The sequence below is a fragment of the Odontesthes bonariensis genome, chromosome 23 (assembly GCF_027942865.1).
Source record: "Odontesthes bonariensis isolate fOdoBon6 chromosome 23, fOdoBon6.hap1, whole genome shotgun sequence".
NCBI lineage: Eukaryota > Metazoa > Chordata > Actinopteri > Atheriniformes > Atherinopsidae > Odontesthes > Odontesthes bonariensis.
Genome location: NC_134528.1, coordinates 17,665,018 through 17,683,169, shown reverse-complemented (window position 1 = coordinate 17,683,169; position 18,152 = coordinate 17,665,018). Strand labels below are relative to the sequence as shown.

At 43.1% G+C, this 18,152-nt stretch overlaps 3 protein-coding genes across 7 annotated transcripts in view; 2 read left to right on the top strand and 1 right to left on the bottom strand.

The window, feature by feature from the left end:
• The first annotated feature begins 467 nt into the window (after nucleotides 1-467).
• Nucleotides 468-6,532, top strand: irf3 (interferon regulatory factor 3). Its single transcript, XM_075457789.1, has 11 exons — nucleotides 468-681; nucleotides 1,395-1,562; nucleotides 1,684-1,852; nucleotides 2,243-2,310; nucleotides 2,438-2,498; nucleotides 2,626-2,691; nucleotides 2,805-3,053; nucleotides 3,267-3,357; nucleotides 4,658-4,947; nucleotides 5,059-5,177; nucleotides 5,393-6,532. The coding sequence occupies exons 2-11, from the start codon at nucleotides 1,398-1,400 to the stop codon at nucleotides 5,504-5,506; spliced, it is 1,392 nt and encodes a 463-aa protein (XP_075313904.1). The 5' UTR covers nucleotides 468-681; nucleotides 1,395-1,397; the 3' UTR covers nucleotides 5,507-6,532.
• LOC142374229 (chaperone Ric-8A-like) lies at nucleotides 6,210-17,978 on the bottom strand. 3 transcript variants are annotated; one of them, XM_075457786.1, is made up of 15 exons: nucleotides 17,729-17,978; nucleotides 15,828-16,020; nucleotides 11,923-12,017; nucleotides 11,792-11,839; nucleotides 10,924-10,941; nucleotides 10,708-10,797; nucleotides 9,988-10,595; nucleotides 9,583-9,718; nucleotides 9,299-9,487; nucleotides 9,006-9,100; nucleotides 8,343-8,493; nucleotides 8,138-8,233; nucleotides 7,599-7,743; nucleotides 7,213-7,492; nucleotides 6,211-6,655 (listed from the first exon to the last, which is right to left on the bottom strand). In XM_075457786.1, exons 3-15 carry the CDS (start codon nucleotides 12,010-12,012, stop codon nucleotides 6,520-6,522), a joined length of 2,082 nt encoding a protein of 693 aa, XP_075313901.1. In that variant the 5' UTR covers nucleotides 12,013-12,017; nucleotides 15,828-16,020; nucleotides 17,729-17,978; the 3' UTR covers nucleotides 6,211-6,519. The 3 variants fall into 3 exon arrangements, with proteins under 3 accessions (XP_075313903.1, XP_075313901.1, XP_075313902.1); XM_075457788.1 differs by lacking the exon at nucleotides 15,828-16,020 and having other exon boundaries at nucleotides 6,210-6,655; XM_075457787.1 differs by lacking the exon at nucleotides 17,729-17,978 and having other exon boundaries at nucleotides 15,828-16,349.
• Nucleotides 17,254-18,152, top strand: part of LOC142374227 (transient receptor potential cation channel subfamily M member 4-like) — a 33,081-nt gene continuing 32,182 nt past the window's right edge. The window contains exon 1 of one of the 3 annotated variants that reach the window (XR_012768668.1): nucleotides 17,254-17,516. Coding sequence is in view for 1 of the 3 variants with exons in the window: in XM_075457784.1 (XP_075313899.1) it covers nucleotides 17,448-17,516 (69 nt within the window). In the remaining 2 variants the exon portion in view is untranslated. The remainder of the gene's footprint in view (nucleotides 17,517-18,152) is intronic. The other 2 variants (XM_075457784.1, XM_075457785.1) reach the window with 2 other exon arrangements.

Genomic DNA, 18,152 nt, shown 5'->3' with positions numbered 1-18,152 from the left:
CCCTGCTATGTGACCCCCCCCTCTCTCTCATTTTTGTGAGGGCGTGAGAAAAGAACAGAGGATTCAACCTGTCTCAACTTATTTCACGATTATTTTTACAGACTTCTTAGAAGGACTGAGATGAAGTTTCAGATCATGAGTCACGGTTCACAACAAAATATCTTCAATCCTCAAAGTGTATGAGTGTGTGACACATGAAGGCTTATAGGTTCACTTTTGTCACATTTGTCAGGAATGCATTTTAAGCAACTTTGATCTGTAAATGTAAGGCATCCAGTAAATTCTCCCATTTCTGGTTGTTTCTCTGTACGTAGTTTACGTTAACATTTCTAGTTAATACAGGGGAAAAAAAATGTTTGTAGGGGTTTTAAGTCTTTCTGTGCCTCTGGAAGGTCCCCAAAAGTATACTAATATAGATCTGTGCGCGTGTGTGTTTGCCAAACAGGCCCGGCTCTGACGTCACATCAGGAAAACGAAACTGACTGTGTTGGAGTTTCCCGAGAAAAACTTCGACCAGTCTTGACAGTATATAAAAAAGGATTGTGCAGCTGGACTGATTGACAGCTCGTCTCAGAGCTTCAGTTTGTCAGCACGCGCTGCGAGCCGACGTGTTTCTGATTACCAAGCGTGAAAGACGACTGCGCGCGAGCTCAACACTCCGACGAAACCTCCTCACTGCAGGTAGGAGAGTTTTATTTAGTGGTGTTGACAGAAGGAGAAGAACATAGCGGTCATGTTAGCAACACACGGCAGGAGAATGCTCTGGCTGGGTATATAATGTCTGACACGCATTGTGTTGGCACTTATGTTTCAGTTTGTTGCCTTCTGTTATCAGCCCGCTTCCTGTCTGTTGGACCTTTTCATTTTCATACATGTTTTCAGTTCATTTTAACAAGAACTGGACTGAAAAACATTGGCAACAGGTTATGTGAAGCTATGAATTCGAATTTGAATTCTCTGGCTCATTCCCTTGTCAACATGTGTCTACAGCCTACACGGCAGAGGCTGTATCATGGTTTGGGGCTGCATTTCACTCTGTGGTGTGGAGAATCTTGTCAAAACTGATGGAATTATTAAGAAAAGTACCATCAGATTCCGATGCAATACCGACTGCGAAGCATACGGCTGGCAGCCACCTCATTTTTCAGCAGCAAAATGACCAAACAGCATCGTTTACAGACACATACCGACTTAAAAGATTACAGTGATTAATAGCGATGCATTGTGGAGATAAATTAACAACAGAAATGCGCACGTTTCGCGTATTAGTCAAATGCTTTGGACACATTCTACTGATGCTGTATCCGTGAAGTGTGCTTTTTAAGAAATCAAGTAAACGACAAAGAGCAGCAGTGATAAATTGAGCTTGAACATTTATTTTCTTGCTCCTGTAGAAAATGGCTCATCCTAAACCACTGCTGATTCCGTGGCTGCGGGTCCAGATTGACAGCCGCAGTTTTCCTGGTGTCCAATGGACAAACCCGGAGCAAACAGAATTCTCCATCCCATGGAAGCATGCCCTGAGACAGGACTCGTCTAACAACGATGTTCTCATCTTTAAAGTAAGAGCCAGTCTCGCCGAAAGCATCTTCCACTGAACTGTTGCAATGTAACAAATACAGCTTTGTATTCCACCTTCACCTGTTCACATGTGCTTTGAATGTTTTGTTCCCCCCCTTTCAGGCCTGGGCTGAGGTGAGTGGCAATGGTCGGGCTCAGGGAGAGCCCTCAGTCTGGAAGAGGAACTTCCGAAGTGCCCTCCGAGCTAAAGGCTTCAAAATGGTTTCAGATAACAAGAATGACACGGCTAACCCCCATAAAGTGTTTCACTGGCCAGAGGAGGCATCAGGAGGTGAGTGTCCCCCCATGGGACAAAGTACTGGTGGATAATAGCCAAAGCAACCAAATTACAAAAAAATTCCACTTCTCTTGCAGCCTTGTTCCCGCAACTTTATTATTATACATAATCATTCAGGCTGTGGATCTCCATTGTGATGCCAAGAAGCAGAGAGTTTGCAATGCTGCGTTTAAAAAAAAAAAAAGTTATCAATGCAATTAACAAAGTGCATATAAGTGTATATTTCTTTTTATGTTGAATGACAAATGAGATCAATGCAAAAATTGAATTAGAAATTAAAGCCGAGCCCACATGATGTGATTTGTTAGGATCAAAGAGATGTTTCTGACAAGAAGAAAGGCTGAAATGATGGTTAGCAGAGGCCTTTGCTTTTACCCCCTAAAGCTAGCTCTTCTGCTGGACGCCAGGAGCAGGAGGATGCCGGTTTGTTTGATGACTTCGGTATGAAACATGTAAGTGACTGGGCATGTGGATTTTACTTGTAGGGACTCAGGAAGCAAAATGTGAAAAAGTAGTACAAATGCAGTGTAACAAAAATCATTTAGCATGAACTGATTGAGGTGTGTGTCTGTCACTCAGAATCAGGTTGGCCCATACTTTGACGAAGATCTCTTCCTTCCACAAGACATTGTGATGCCAGGTGAAGGAGCTCCTACACTACACATTTTATCCTTGCATGAATTTGATGTCTTTGAAGAGAAATACACTTGATTATAACTGTCAAACTATTAGCCATTTAATTAATCACCGCCAACATTTGTCAACAGAGTGCCCAGCCAGCCAGGATATTCTCCAGGAGTGTCTGAGAGGACTGAACATTGGCCCTGACCCAGGTAGTCTTCTCAGCTTTGCTCTTCATTTCCTCCTCACTGCTGCAGTAACAGCAGAAAACAAACCAAGGTACTTTCCTACAAATAGTTTTTCAGTTTCTCCAACTTTTCCACAGAGGGCACCGCGGGCTTTGAGCCTCCTCCTGAGCAACAGCAGCTGCAGAATCAGGTTGTGATTGGTGGACACCCGTTGCCTGGGCAACAACAGGATCCAGTAACATTTGAGGCTGCTGCCAGTGAAACTGGGTTGCCAGAGCAACCAGCATGTCCAGTGAGGGAAGCTGAAGGAGGGGCTTATGATGATGGGCAGTTCGCAGCACAGTTCCTACACACAATGCACAAGACTGGAGATGGGGATAATTTCAGTAAGTTGGGGGATGCTGCTGTGGCTGTGAAATGGGGAAATTACACACACCCACAGAAATGGCCCAACACTTTCAAATACAATGTGTTTTCTAAGGCTGTTGGGTACAGTATGTCCAATGTGTCAACAGGCTGATTTGCAGCCTAAATAATGTGATTTGATTAGGATGGTGCTGTAAAGCGCAGTTTTTAATGCACTATTTCTGAATCTTTAGAGACTCAATTCAGGATATCCGTGTACTACAGAGGAATGAAGGTGTCTGAGCAGCTGGTTGAGAATGAGGCCGGTGTCCGCCTAGTTTACAGGTAACATCAAAATGAATCATTTTCCTGAGGAAACATTTCTGACAGCATTCCCTGTTCCATTTAGAAGAAACCGCTTGATTTTTGCCAGACACTGTATGCTTATTTATGTTCTCACCAAAAAAGATCGATTGAGAAGATTGATCATGTCTCCACAGTAAATATGTAGTTGAACCCACAAGCTGTTTAGCTTAAAAGGAAAAACAAAAGTATGATCCTTTTTTTCCATATGTTTGTCATATAAGTAATGTTATAGCGTCAGACGCTAATGATAATGTGGCCAGAGCTAGAAATACAGAGGTAAGAGTCTGTGCAGTAAAATGAATCCAAATGAGGCAAAAGCTCAGCATTGAGACTGCTCTGATGTTGAGCTGTCAAGCTATCAGGTTTTCACTGCATGAAGGAAGTTATGATAAAAATATGACTTCAATGCTTGTAGAAAATGTTTTGTTAATTGACGTTTCAAATATTCCAATTTGGACTTGTAATTTTCAAGCATTGAGAGGATTTCTGATTTCCCTCACCAAAGCTGCGTCTGTCTGCCTCAAATTTTCTGTTAGAGCTAATAAGGCAACAGCTTATCTGGGCAGGGCATCCTTCTGGCTGAGCCAATATAATAGCAGTGTAGCATCTCCTTCCTATTTTTTTCTGTTTTATGTTGGATGGTAGCCAGGATTTAGGTGCCATACAGCCTGTTGAAATGATATCTTTACCAAGACATGATGGTGGTGAATTATTTATGATAGGGTTACATGTGCATTATTACCATGATATCAAGTACCATGGTTAAGACAATACCAGCATACTGCAAGTTCATTTCACAGTGGTCAAAAAAGGAAATACTACTCACTAAGATCTGGCTTTTTAGGGCCGTGAGAAAGGGTTCAAATGGCATTCAGCAGTAGTCGTGGGTATCTATCAGCTCCGGCTCCGCACAGCAATGACAGGAGCACAAGACCTCAGCTCACTCTCTGTTGTGCGGGGCTGCAACCACAGTTCAGTCAAAAATAAAAAAGCACTCTCATTCTATCTTAGTAAGTTATCTTATCAGTAATGGTGGTCCTGTACTGCCTCTAGGATACAGTGTTATACCATACCTTCACGATGTTGCCGTTCATATATATAATACTTCCCACCTTATCCTGGCTGTAGATACATATTCACACAGTGGTATCTATCTTCTCACATCACTGTTATCAATTTCTGAAACGTATATTTTACATTTTCAACGTTTTTCTGTGATATGCTAGTCACATAACTATCTATTGAACTTAAAATCAAATGAAAAATGTCTTCACATCAGGCCTGAACTCATGGGTACAGTTGTGAATGATGAGACAGGCCTCTCCCTGGTCTCTCTGCCAAGACCTGTGGCTATGGCGGATCAAACTCAAGCCAAACTGACCCAAAGGATCCTGGATATTCTGGGCGACGGCCTGGATGTGGGAGTGTCGGGCCACGTGGTCTACAGTCAGCGACACGGTGAAATCAAAACTTTCTGGAGCTTTTCCAAGTTTGACAGCAGTAAAAAGCCCCAGGAGATTTCTAAACTGAACCCTGAACCACTTTACCAGTTCAGGGACTTTGTGAAAGGTGGGTGAAAAAATCTATTATTTAACTTTGTGCTAGCTTACATGTGAATGCATGTGAATGCATGTGCAGCGTGTTGCATGTTGGCTTGAGAAAGTCTCTGGTTCCCTATAGGAATAGTGGAATTCAGTAATGGGGGAGAATGCCCTCCATGCTCCCTGTTCTTCTGTCTCGGGGAGAAGTGGCCTGACCCAGACAACAGGCCCTGGGAGAAGAAACTCATCACAGTCGAGGTAAGAAAATATTTAAAGTATTCAGATTATTATCCTTCAGCTCTGAAAGGTTTTATTACTCCTCAGCCTCCATGCAGTTGTGCTACTGTGAAACAAAACGTTGATACAAAAGCGATTATTTTAAAGAGGAAAAAAAACAGCATTCTCAAATTTCACGAAACCTCTTGTGCTCACATGTGTCATTTTTTCTGTTCTGTTTGTTTTTCCTGTCTCAGGTGGTCCTGACTTCAATGGAGTTACTGAAGACTATAGCCGTTGAAGGCGGCGCCTCCTCCCTGCAGTCTGTAGAGCTGCAGATGTCGCTGGAAGAGATGATGGAGTTGTACTAATCCACCACTCTCTGCCTGAAAGAAGTCAACATTTACTCTGTTTCTGGTCCTTAAAAACTTTGAGAACATCTCAAACAGTTATTTGATTACGATTTTTTGACAAACGAATGATTTAATAATGATAACTACTGTACTGATAATTGAAGTGGCATTGTAATGGCTGTCACTTCACAAAGGATTGCACATATTTAAGATGTGACTTGACCAGTGCTCAGTGGTTAAAGGTGTGCTTTTTTAAATATTTTTTTACGTGCATTATCAGTACCAAATTTTATAGGATAGTTCTTGCATGAATTATATTATTTGAGCAACCACAAATAAGATGCATTTTCAGGCTGTTTTACTCAGTCTTCATGCCAGTCCTGCAAATAATGTGTTTGAGCTGCTGCCAGCTGATTATCTTGTTGACTGTATTAATCGTGCAAAAGCATCAGAATTAAAGATGAATGTATGCAGCCACTTCACCGATAAAAGTGCAACACAAATGCCTGAATTGTTCAGTCACAAGGAGTGCTTAAAAATCAAATACTGTTTAAACTGATCCAACCGTGCACACACGATCAGAGCATCTGGAATCAGTCAGTATCTACAGCAGCTTGTCACAGGCAGAGAATGAAATGCATTCTGTAGGCTGCGCAGATGTTGAGTCCATCACATGTTAGTGTCCTATCTCAATGACGCATCAGATGCAGCTTATTAGAGAGATTTTCAGACTTTATTGAAACACAGAGATCACGATCATCTTAAAATAGATTCCTTCCCAAGACCTACAACACACTGAGAATTTCATTCTTAACTCAAACCAGTGTGAAAGCTGCTCTACACTGTATGTTATGAGGATGACTCCAAAAAAGAAGGACTATAAAAGTAGCATTTCACGTCTTTTGTTTAGTTTAGTCACTGTCAGAATGGCTTGCTCTGTAACTTTCTTCTTTTTTTTAATTTTGTCTTTTGGGTCATCCGCACTGTTAAAACAAGAATTTATTCCCTGACAAGCTCAAATAAAGACACATTCAGTCTTCTTCATCTGCCTCTCCGTCCTTCTCCGTCTCGGGCTTCGCTTCGTCAGCAACGGAATTCTCCCCAAGTCCCGACATTGGGACAAGCTTCCCTTCTTCATTCACTCCCATCGGCTGGATGATGTTGTCTCTGGAAAAACAAGATGTAAAAGACACGGACAGTTGGTTCATAAGCAGTAACACTGTTCTCATTCTTGTCCCTGAAATTCAAAGGTGTAGAAAAACAATTTCGCTTTCAGTGGAGCTCTTTGCAGAAATTATTCATGATTCTTCTGCATATAAAAAGAGGAAATACAAAGCTTCTAAGAGAGCATTGGTGTCCATTAATATTAATCTGAAACAAAAATGATGAAGAAACAGTCTTTAAGTAATCCTAAAGGTATACCAAATTACTGGATAACAGAGATTCAAGTCTTTTTTCACAGCTATAGTGTCACAATAAAGTCAGCTTTGCTCTGCTTCATTTAACATTTGAACAAGATGTGTTAAAGTGAATAAATAACCATTTATTTTTAGTTCACACCTGGAAATATTACATCTTTTAATAGTTTCCTCAGGGAAGAGGGTTATTAGGATTAACTAAACAAGAATTTACACACAGCCTCATCACCGATTTGAGACTCATACATCTTTACTACCGTTAGATATTTAGATTGTATGTCTGTAAGCATTTGATGCTTTGCCGACCTGGACAGCTTGTTGAAGAGCATGATCAGCCTTTTGGCCTCCTCCTCCTTCTCCTCCTCTGTCATGCCCTCCATGGGGTCTGTCTGCTCTGCCTCCATCCGCCCCGTCACCGGGTTGATGCGATCTTTGACCTGCCGGTACTCCTCGGTGTCTGAATCAGAGTCGCTGGAGTACTGGGCACTGGAGGTGGAGTTCCTGGGCCCCTGACCTCCCAGCAGTCCCCTGGTAGCCAGCAGGCCCGCTGCATTGCCATAACCTGTGTACTTGACAAAACGGCCCACTGGGTAGAGAAGTAAGGGTGGTCAAAAGTTATGTAAAAATTTAGATTCACATTGACAAATACATTTGTGTCATTTCTATGTCATATGAGGGGTGACCGTGTTTACCGTTTTCCTTGCAGAGGACAAAGATGAGGTCAGCAGCGCAGTGTTTGAGGTCTGTGTCCAGATGAGTCATGAGACGAATCAGACGATTCTTCACTGTGGTGCCTTCCTCTGGCCTTTGTGACACGTCTCTCAGAGGAGGCAGGATCTAATGAGGGGGACACATTAGGATTTTATGTAGGACTTCATCTTTAAAATGAAAAACATCACTGGATGCAAGCATACACAAATGGGCAAAAACCGCTGTGAACACTCACAGAAAAAGTGCCCGACAAGATCTGGGAAATATTAAGTAATTCGAGGTCAAAGTGTTGGGCGTAAAAATGGTGCATCTTAGAGAGGTAAGGGCTGTAGGGTGCCTCCTTCTGTTCTGCTCCACAGGGCATACAGGATCTCCATGTGTGGTGCTACTGGGCACTTTCCTGTGGCAGCCGCCCAGATTGAGGCTGGTCACAATATTTTGCTCATTAGTGTAATCGGAATATAATGAAAAGCAGAATTTGACAGCTTCCTCAGAGGGATCATTTTTTGCACAACGTTACATGTTTCCTGATGTAGAGGCGTGTTTCTCTGTGAGCCCTGCAGCTCTCCGTCAGCAGATTGAGGATTGGCGTCAGCTTCGCTTTGATCTTAACACCCTGAAAAGCACAGATAGATAAAAAGATAAATGAAGAAATAAAACGCAGATGGAATCGAAGGAGATACCCCAAGCATAAACCCCTCTCGTCATGTTGCTTTCTCCCTCACCAAGTCCAGGCGTGTCTCCATGAACATCAGCAGCATGTGCACACAGTCCATATTGACACCCAGACTTTGCTTGGAGTTTGGCTCCAGAGGCACCATGAGCAGCACATCAAGACACTGGAGAGGCAGCGCTGACAGCAGGTTGACTGTGTGACTGAGGGATTGACAAGGGGCGAGAGGAGAGGAGCGTGATCGTTCGCTTTGCTTGGGAAGGATTGTTTTATGCAGATCAACATAAAAACACAGCTGATGGTAAGAACAGAATCAGAAAAAAAGAGATTTCCTTTAAAAGTCAAAATGTAATGAAACAAAAGAACAGGATAACGAATTTATCAACAACAGGAATATTAAATCAGCTCTATTGGAAATATAATCTAGCTGTGAGCAATGAGCAAGCAAGAAGAAGATGTGTTTTATTAGCTCTTTATATTTTTATATTATAATCCCATTAAAAGCAATGATTAGTATGAGAGTGAGATTCAACTTGCTGAATCAGGCTTAGACTTAACACTTAATTTTTTTGGCAGTCCTGGGTAAGGTTTAAAGGTATTCCAAGCAGACTTAATAAAAACGTATTATACATGCTGTAAAGACGTGATGGTGCAGTATGAGATGTTAGAGCTCAGAGTTAGATGAAGGATGAGAAAAGTCCCCCAGAATGCTCACCCCTGCAGCTCATTGGTATCATCAGACAACAAACACTTCCTCATCAGGCAGAGGCGCAGAATCGCCACCAGGTGTCGGTACAGAGCTGCGTCTTCCTAAAGGGAGAGAAAACAAGCCTCACCACCGATTCCAAGATTGGCTTGGTTTTCTTTGTCTTTGTTTTCAGCTCATAGGAATTTTCCGTAGTTCCTCAAATGACCGCAGACGTGACTGATGACAGCACGTCTAGATTTCTTCCTGACTTTTCTCTTACACCTACAGGCTGGACTCTGGCTCACAGCTCCCTCACTGACCTCACTTGGCTCCTGCCTGTGGGCGCTGTAGGTTATATTGAAGAGGATTTTGAGGATCTCTATGATCCGCTGAGACGCTTCCGGAGATATGGGTGGTGCCGCGGGGTCCAGCACACACTCATACTGGTCCTTCCACTGCACCTCCAGGCAGCTCTCCAAGGCTGTAGTGAGGATGGGCAAGCCTCCCTCCTGGAAGAGGAAAATAAAAAAGTGAGAGGGCAAAAAGGAATACTCTCTTGGTGATTAAGAAAAATATCTCACAGAGTAACTTTAGATTGTCTTACCTGTTGAAGTTGAGTGCTGAGCTCTGGACGTAGCGCAGTGATGAGGAACATGAGGCGCAGCTCGTAGAACTGGAGGCTGGAAGGAGACAACCAATTGACACTGGAGGACAGACGCTCAATGAGGCCGCTCAGGAGCCTGGCAGGAGACATGATAAGGAGTTAGCTGTCTGGAAACATGTTGATTTCCATAAAAGCAGAATTAAGATTACAATGAACGTTACACATATATTATATTTCCATCTAAATTTGGTTTTATCAAACAGTTGTGTTGCTTCATGGCTCTGCTTCTTTTTTTTTTCTCCAACTACAATGTTTTTGTCGCTCCTTGAACTTCTACAAAAAACACAACTCATTTTGTGAATTTGTGAAATTGTGTGTGAGACTGTGTCTTGTGAGGCAGCCCACCTAAGACCACTGAACCTCTCCTGTGCCCAGGTGCTGTTGTACACCACGTTGCACATCACTTTCATGGCTTCTTTTCTCAGCGTCTCCTCTCCAAGCTCCCCTTCCCCCTCCTCTTCCTCTATCACCATCTTGCTCTCTCTGCGGTCCTTCCTCCCTCGCTCCAGCACCCTCTGATGGGTGCCCCCTCTGTGCATTTCATTGATGCTGGTCCTGTGGCTCCCGTACCAGCTGATGCTGTCCAGGTCTCCGCTGTTGGTGTTGCTGATGTCACTCTTGGAGTCCTCATCAATGTCAGGGCACTCCTCACATTGGTCAACGGGCTCAGCTTCGCCTTCGTCCTCGTAAGCGTGACTCTGCAGCACTTTTGCCTCTGCGAGGGATGCGATGATGTTATCGTAGAAGTCGCAGTCAGGGTCGCTGGATTCGTCGCTGACATCACTTGTGGTCAGTCCTGCTAGTTTGGCCAAAGTCAGGAGAGCGCTGTCTGTCACCAAGGGGCTGAGGATCTTTTTGTCTCTGGACAGGATCCTCAGAGTGTGCAGACATACTCTCAACAGATGATTTTTGACTCCCGATTTTATGAACCTCACAAGGACGCTAGCTAAATTCTGAATAGGGTAACAGGAAAATATTAAAAGGCATTTAGTTTCAAATCCTTTTTTTGCAAGGGAGTTTGAAAGGATACATTTGGGCAAGCAGAGAGCGACACCATCAAGTTACCTGTCTGAGGAAGAGACTTCGATCCTCCTGCTCATACTCCTCAATGTCAGAGTCAGAATCATCGTAGTCTCTCACTTTATTCTTCCTGAACTGAAGCAATGAATACACAGAATCTAAATTGTCACGCTGTATTTCAGTTTCTGGATTAGTTTAGGCTGCTCTTATGAGCAACCAAAGCAATTGGTATTTATTGTCTAAATCATGGCGGCACTTTACCTCTTCTAGTTTTCTTTGCTGCAGGAAGTTGGCATTCCATTTTCAGGGAGCAATGTAGTAGAGAAGAGATAAAAGAGTCTTGTTAGAAAGTCTCCTGAAAACTCCTACAGGAGCAGAGTTTTCTATAAGGAGCTCTTCAGAAAGCTGCTGAACAATGTTGTGATGAGAGAAGTGTAAAACACAGAAAAGGAAAACTTGTCTTGACTGACTGGCTGACGGGTCACTGGTCTGCGTAAGTGGACGTGAAAATGATGGAAATGTGATAATCATCTGTCATGAAGTTATACCATGAGAAAAGAAGTACTGTGTGCAAGAATGTTTTGGAAGATATGGGGAACTGTGTGCTGGGGGAGGCCTCCTTCTATTTTGTTAACCTTGGATGCTGAAGAAGGCGTCCTGTCTGTGCTAGTTCTAGCAACTGTATGAACCCTGAGCGTCATTGACAGAATTTTCTCAATATCATCCGTGCACAACAATGTGGAAAAGAATTAGACAGAAAAAAATATTAAAGGGAAAATTTGAAAGTACTGTAATTAAAAAGATATATTCAAATCTAAAAATGCAAACCATCTTCAAATAAAATACAATCCACTCAAATCAACTCTTCTCCTTGTTTTCAGAAGTTTCTCCTAACTCTGTTATAAGCGCAGTTATTCCCCTCCTCTGCGTGGACTCAATCTGCCTGAGCACAGAGCCCGAGAGGATCAGGGACAACTGATACAGCAGAATTACTAATCACAGACAGGCTGTGGGGCGGGGGTGGGGACGAGTGGATGGCATGGAGGTGTAGAGTGAGCAAGGTAACGTTTTAAAGACCCGTTAGCGGACATGGGATGGGGCGGTAAACTTTGCAGTGGCATCAACTCACTTTCTGCTTCTCCCTCTCCTCTGTATCGACGAAGAAGCACTGGGCATACTGCAGCGAGGGAAAGATGACAAAAAGATGTTAAGCAGGGATGTACCGTGTATGAGAAAGTGTGAGCTTGTGCGTGGTGTTACCTCTTTGTTGAACTCCTGCAGCTGTATCTGAACACCGTCCTCATCCCCCTGCTTGATGCACTGGATAATCCCCTCGACGTCCACGTCCATGCTTCCTGCACACACACAGATCATTCAGCCCATAACAAAATTAAAGTTACACAACGATAATGAGGATGGTGGTCAGGAGAGGCCATCGCTACTCAAATTCATAGCCACACATGTGCTGTATGTATATTTGGTCTGTTGGACAACTGAAATGCGGAAATAAAAAACATTAAATGATGTGGCTTTGAGTGAACTGCTTTGACCACCACACCAAATTGATTACTGATTACAACCCCCCCCCCCCACGGTCGATAGAGCTGGTTTTGTATCTTTTATGCGACGATCCATACTGAGATGAAATGTATTCACACATGCAGTGACTGCAAGCAGATTACAGAGCTTGTCCAAACTTACCTTGAGCAGGTCACTTTATCGGTCAGGTGAGAAAATTGTAGGTGAGCAAAACCACTTTAAATCGTAAGCGTCCAAAGTGATGTCACTCCTCTAACTTTCCCTCAGCTCTCTGTTGAGTGCGTCTCACTCCGCACAGTTTGTTGTGCTCTGCCCTTGAATTTGCCTCAGTTCAATTGCTTTCCAGTCAGCCTCATGCAGCCAGCCTATCTCTCCGTCTCTCTTTAATCCAGCAGAGATGCAGGAGCCATGGAACGTTTATGGTTATAATCCACTAATGGCCTCTAAGCTTGGATCTCCCTGTGATGACCCTCTAACCTCTTACAGGTTTTCCCATACAGCTCTCACTCTCTGTTCAGCTTTAACACTCCTTCAATGAAATCTTTTAATAGCTGGGGAAACACTAAACGAGCCATCAAGATTTTCTTTCTTTTTTTTTCCCCCCATCAAGCTTCGTTAGCCGTTGCGTAATCAAGCTGAGCTGGAGTTGAAAAACTGCCCAAAAAAAGCATCTGCTAAATCACTTAAGATGACAGTATTTTTCCACCTGTTAACTGATTAAATCATCAATATTCTGATTCAGTTAAACAATCTATCACTCCAAAATTAGAATATACTTGTAAAAGGGTATGTACTGTTTTAATCAGACGACTGTTTGTGTCTGTTCCCACAAGATGGCACCACCTCTATGACCCATCTCAGTCAGATGACATTTTTACATCTCATGCAAATAGGAGCACAACTGTACAATGTGAAAGATTGCAGCTCAAGGTAAACGGGAAGATTTAGCTCAAATTATAACCTGGAGATAGTGCACATCAACAGCATAAGCTCTGCAGTAGACGTCAAGCTGCCTGAGGAACGACAGCGAACACGCGGCTCTTGTTTACAGCTTTCTCTCAACAATTACGCTCGGGTTACTGGGAGTATTCCACATAAGTTCACACATTTGTGGCAAAGGTGTTTTTCCCTTGATGAAATCTTTGAGATGACGACATGTGAGTGAAAGACAAGCTTTCCTGCCAGGATGCTTTCTCTTGTGCCCAGCAAGTAAAGGAAACAGGGCCTGCAGGGGAACTTAAGCTGGTGGCTGGTGGCTGCAGGCTTAAAACAACAGGATGCACACTACGACAGAAATAGTGGGAGAAAAGTCAGAGGGGTCCTCACAAAGAGCCCTCCTGGAAGTAAACGTATGGTCCCTCAAGATGAATTAGGTGTGAGACACCAATAATTCAGAGTTACAATACACCGATGACCTCAGTGAACTTCTACGAGTGGAAGAAAACAACTGTCGCTGACGCAGTCCTGGACTGTATGCTTTTATCATCCCGCCTCAAACTAACACTGTGACTATCTGTTATCACACCTGTGACATAATATACAGTATGTATATCTGTAACTGAACGTTACTACCATATCTCTGCTACTATATGTAGTTTTAACAGGACAGTAATAACGATAATAGCAGTGTAGTATTTATTTTCTTACAGTTGCCATTAACTTGGATGTTTGAGCATCACTGCAAAGGTACTAGAATGTCCATGTCCATCCTCTGATCAGGGAAAATATCCCAGTGCTCACAGACCTCTGAGACATCATAACCAGTTTGAACGTCAGTGTAGGGCTGGTATAACCTGTGGAAACTTCCACTAACAGTGGGAACGGCCACTCTGAGATGTGATCAGACACAAAGGGAATATTTTTAATTAGATTGATGGATGTGGTAATTCCACATATCTTACATACAGATTTATAAACAATCCCAATTAGTGACCAACAAAACCCAGCGTCTTCTCAAAAATATTTAAGTTGTCTCCCTGAGCTCAATCAGTAATTGAGTTCATTAATCCCCATTTTTACATGATTGAATGACGACTAATATTACAGGCTATTGACTTCAGGGCGTTCGTGTACGTACAGCATGAGTTCAAAGTTTGTTTTCTAAAGTTTAGACTAATTTTTGTGTTTAAACTGACTGATCTGCTTCAAGCTTGACTTCAGAAGGTAACAGGGGCTGCTGTACTGAGAGGACGTGCCTCCTCGAGGCTCACACACAATCCCTGTCATCATCACATGCTATCCAATCACCACCGGATGCAATCCATGCTTAATCATAAAGCAAATAATAGTCATTTGGGTGCTTATGCTCTTCAGTGCACGCGCACCAGTGATGACTCAGTGCAAGATAGTAGTCACAGGAAAGGTACACAATAGACTCGTGCGGGGGGGGGGGGCTCCAGACTGAGAAACAGTCTGAGACTTGCAAACATTAAAATTGGATACTGACTCCTTGTTGGTTTACTGTATCGTAAAAAATATTTGGAATTATGGGCGCATTTCCCACAGAGATGGCAGTATACTAAAGTTAAATAATGTAAAAATTCTCCCATGCTCTGCAATCAACCCTGGATCCATCCAGCGCTTTGATTAGAGTATCTGTAAAAACTTGATGCATCATGTTGAGGACAGCTGCAAGATCAAGGAGCTGTTTTTCAAAGTCTTTACGAAGGGAGGTGGATGTGAGTAAAGGACATTTCAAGAATAAACATGGTGACGGCAGAAGTGACTCAAGGGAAAAAGGCACAGGAAAAATGGGGCGATAAAGAAAAGCTTGGAGGAGAATCGGGGTTATTTTGGGCTCGGCGGGCTTCCTGCAGGTGATGGAAATGAATGAACGATTTCTGGAACAATTGCTCAGCAGCAAGTGTATGTGAGGGAGGAGAGGGATGGAGGAGGATGTGGCGGTGGGGGGCTCGGGGGAGCAGAGAGCAAACATAGGAATCGATGTGAACATCGAAGAAGGTACAAGGTCACTTAGAATATAAGTACAATGAATCTGCTCGGGCGTTGTTGTTTAAAGGTTGTTTCTGTTAGCTTCACAGCTACTGTAAATAGGGGATTAAACTTTCAACATAACTGATTAATTACAAGTGTGGGAGGTGATCTCATCAGCTCCCACACTTGTAACAACATCAGAGACACACCCCCGCACCCTGCCACAACACTATAAAGGACCAGGGGAGGACAGGGATGACAGACTTGGGCATCAGAAAGAGACCACGAATAGTTTCTTCAACAAGCCACAGCAGATTTTCACATTTTCTTTGAGGTGAGTGTTACCATTCGCTTAACATGCAGTTCTTATCTGTTCTGTGTTTCGATGTTTTTAATAAGTCAGGTCAGTACAGCATTTTTTTTTAAATTGCTCTTGTTTCTTCCCCCACGTAGGTGAGTGCGGTATGGAGATAGCTTTTCTGCTGCTGCTGACTGTGCCTTTGACTGCTGCCTCCCCACTGAGAGTTACTCAAAGGTCGGTGTCAAACACCCCTAAATCCACTGATACCAGCACTCTCTGCTAGGTGTCCCATCGAGATATTCAAACCTCAAATATGTTGGAATCATTTGTGAAAGAGAAAGATGTACAACTGTGACTTATACTAGTCTCTGCTTGTGCTTGATATTTTTACCGTGTTCTGTTGTGCCTGCAGCTCTGAAGCAGACATCGTCCACTCGGGGGCAGCCGTGCGGGCTGTGGGTGTGGGACGGTCAGAAGACAGGCAGGAGCAACATGTTCCACAAGTGAAGATCGTCCCATTTCATTCAGAGGATAAACAACTTGAACTGGATGCTTTGAAACACGGGTACACAATTCCAAACATCCTGAAAAACACCACAGACCTTTCGTTAAGTAACAGCTCACATCCTCTGCAGTTGGCTGGTTAATGCTGTGTTGATGCAGGGTAAATACTGTGAGAAGAGACTTTTTTTTCTTCTTTTTAAACAATTAAAAAGTGCTAATTTCAACTCAGCTAATTATGGCTCTCAGGAAAACCTTCATTTCAGCACTGCATCTTAGATGGAAATCATCTTTCCCACCATCTTTTTTTCACGTAAATGTAAGGCTTTTGAGGCCAGAATTGGACTTATTGTTCTCCTCTCTTTATCACTGGCAGCATGGCGGCAAAGCCACGCACACGGCGTGCACTCCAGCGTGGATGCCAGCTCGGGACGTGCCAGCTTCACAACCTCGCAAACACTTTATACCACATCAGCAAAACAAGTGGGAAAGAGGAGTCAAAGAAGGCCAGTGACCCGCAAGGATTTGGCAGATGATCCCGAAGGGAATGTCACTAAAGGACAGAGGAAGAGCCTTCATTTATTTACAACAAGATATATCTATATATGTTCTAACTGGTACTTCCTATAGATGGTCATCAACCACATTGATTGTGCGTGATGACTTATGTGTAATATTTCTTTTTAGAATATAAAGAATTCTGTATTTAAATGTGTTTTTCAATAAATATTTTATATACACAACTTTGTGGAGTTACTTCAACCATACCTGGATTATCCTGCAGGGGACTTCTCTCTAATGGACTCCTAAAGGTGGGTCGCTGCTTGTCCCCTTTTAGAAGGTAGAGGGACATGTAAAACCAACTGCATTGTGGCATGTTTTTTTTTTTTTTTTTTTTGATGGGTGGGGCTTTTCAGGTTCACCTTGAAATTAGCAAATATTCTGACTGTAATTTGATGCAAAAAACTAAAAAGTTCCTTCATTATATGCAAAAAAGCTGACCGTCACTGACTTTGATGGGGGGCCGGCTTGTTCTGCTGGGAATCACAACAGCAACTGCGTGATTATTTTTAGGCTGCAACAACCGGACAAGCGGTTGTTACGTGAGCTTCAGACTTCATGAGTGCAGTCTGTGAGCTTCGACCTCACATCTGCGATCACACAAGCAGAACAGGGGAGTCTGAGTATTGGAATGAAGTCATATGATGTACAAAAAATACGCCATACACGAGGCCAGCTCAAACCCGACGTCGGAAATGTTTGTGGTTTTGATTGGCCCCTCCTATTTTCAAGGTTTGGAGAATTGACAAATTGTCTCTCTGCCGTGAAACCACACCCTCACCTGTGTGGCATGCACAGTGCTGCACCTATAGTTCTTTTCTCTTTTTTTCAGGCGAGGTTTTCAATTGTGGCCGCTTTAGTGGAAAATGGTCAGAAAGAATTCGTAACCTAGAAACTTTCCCCCCATAGTCTCTCTCTCCATCTCACACACACCGACAGAAAAGGGAAAATGAGAGACTCAGGCGGAGAAGGAGGCGGCGGCGGCACAGATACCATCGGTAAATCTGAGAAGGATCAGGTGGGTTGGATTTGCGTTGATTAAAAACGGAATTGTGGCGCGAGACGAGTCGTTGTAAATACAGAAACACCCGAAAGCGACGACATAACAAAGTGGAAGTCGCCTAGAAAGCTGTGGCTTGTAGTTGTTCCCTGTTCATATTGTCGAAAGTCGACAAGCATCTGCTCAGGATGTCAAGCAGTACGTTGTGTCGTATCTATTCTAATACTCACAGCTGGTGTCTGTTCTTGGAAACCAAAGACACTGTTGTGCTGCCGGAGTGTCCATAAACACATCATGTAGCTGGGGCCAGCCAGTTTCTGCTCATGTTTGTTTGCACACTGTACTGGAAAAGTTGTCCAAGAACAACCGGCGGAAGTTAAACTACCTGTACAGTGGGTTGAACGGTGTTACACACCACAGATTCTATAATACTATAGATTCGCAACTCACGGTGCATTTCCGGTTTCCAACGAAGCGATTTTGGTTGCAGTTCCACCCTCTTTCCACGTGGGGCGCTCAATTTTGGAGACCAGAATGAATGGAGTTATATGGAACCCTTATCTCAAGATATAATTTTTTCTTTAGTAATTTGAATGTTGTGTTCGAAAGAGGATGCTTAGAAAATACCCATGGCTGAGTTTTAAATTTTTAAAG

Excerpts from the sequence above, each read along its gene's own strand:
- LOC142374229 (XM_075457788.1), bottom strand. The coding sequence starts at position 12,012 with ATGGACGTGGACGTCGAGGGGATTATCCAGTGCATCAAGCAGGGGGAT. Across the intron at positions 9,101-9,298 it reads ACAGGCAGGAGCCAAGTGAG|GAAGACGCAGCTCTGTACCG; the intron begins GTCAGTGAGGGA and ends CTCTCCCTTTAG. Across the intron at positions 7,744-8,137 it reads GCCTCTACATCAGGAAACAT|ATCCTGCCTCCTCTGAGAGA; the intron begins GTAACGTTGTGC and ends CCCCCTCATTAG.
- irf3 (XM_075457789.1), top strand. The coding sequence starts at position 1,398 with ATGGCTCATCCTAAACCACTGCTGATTCCGTGGCTGCGGGTCCAGATT. Across the intron at positions 3,358-4,657 it reads GGTGTCCGCCTAGTTTACAG|GCCTGAACTCATGGGTACAG; the intron begins GTAACATCAAAA and ends TCTTCACATCAG. Across the intron at positions 5,178-5,392 it reads AGAAACTCATCACAGTCGAG|GTGGTCCTGACTTCAATGGA; the intron begins GTAAGAAAATAT and ends TTCCTGTCTCAG.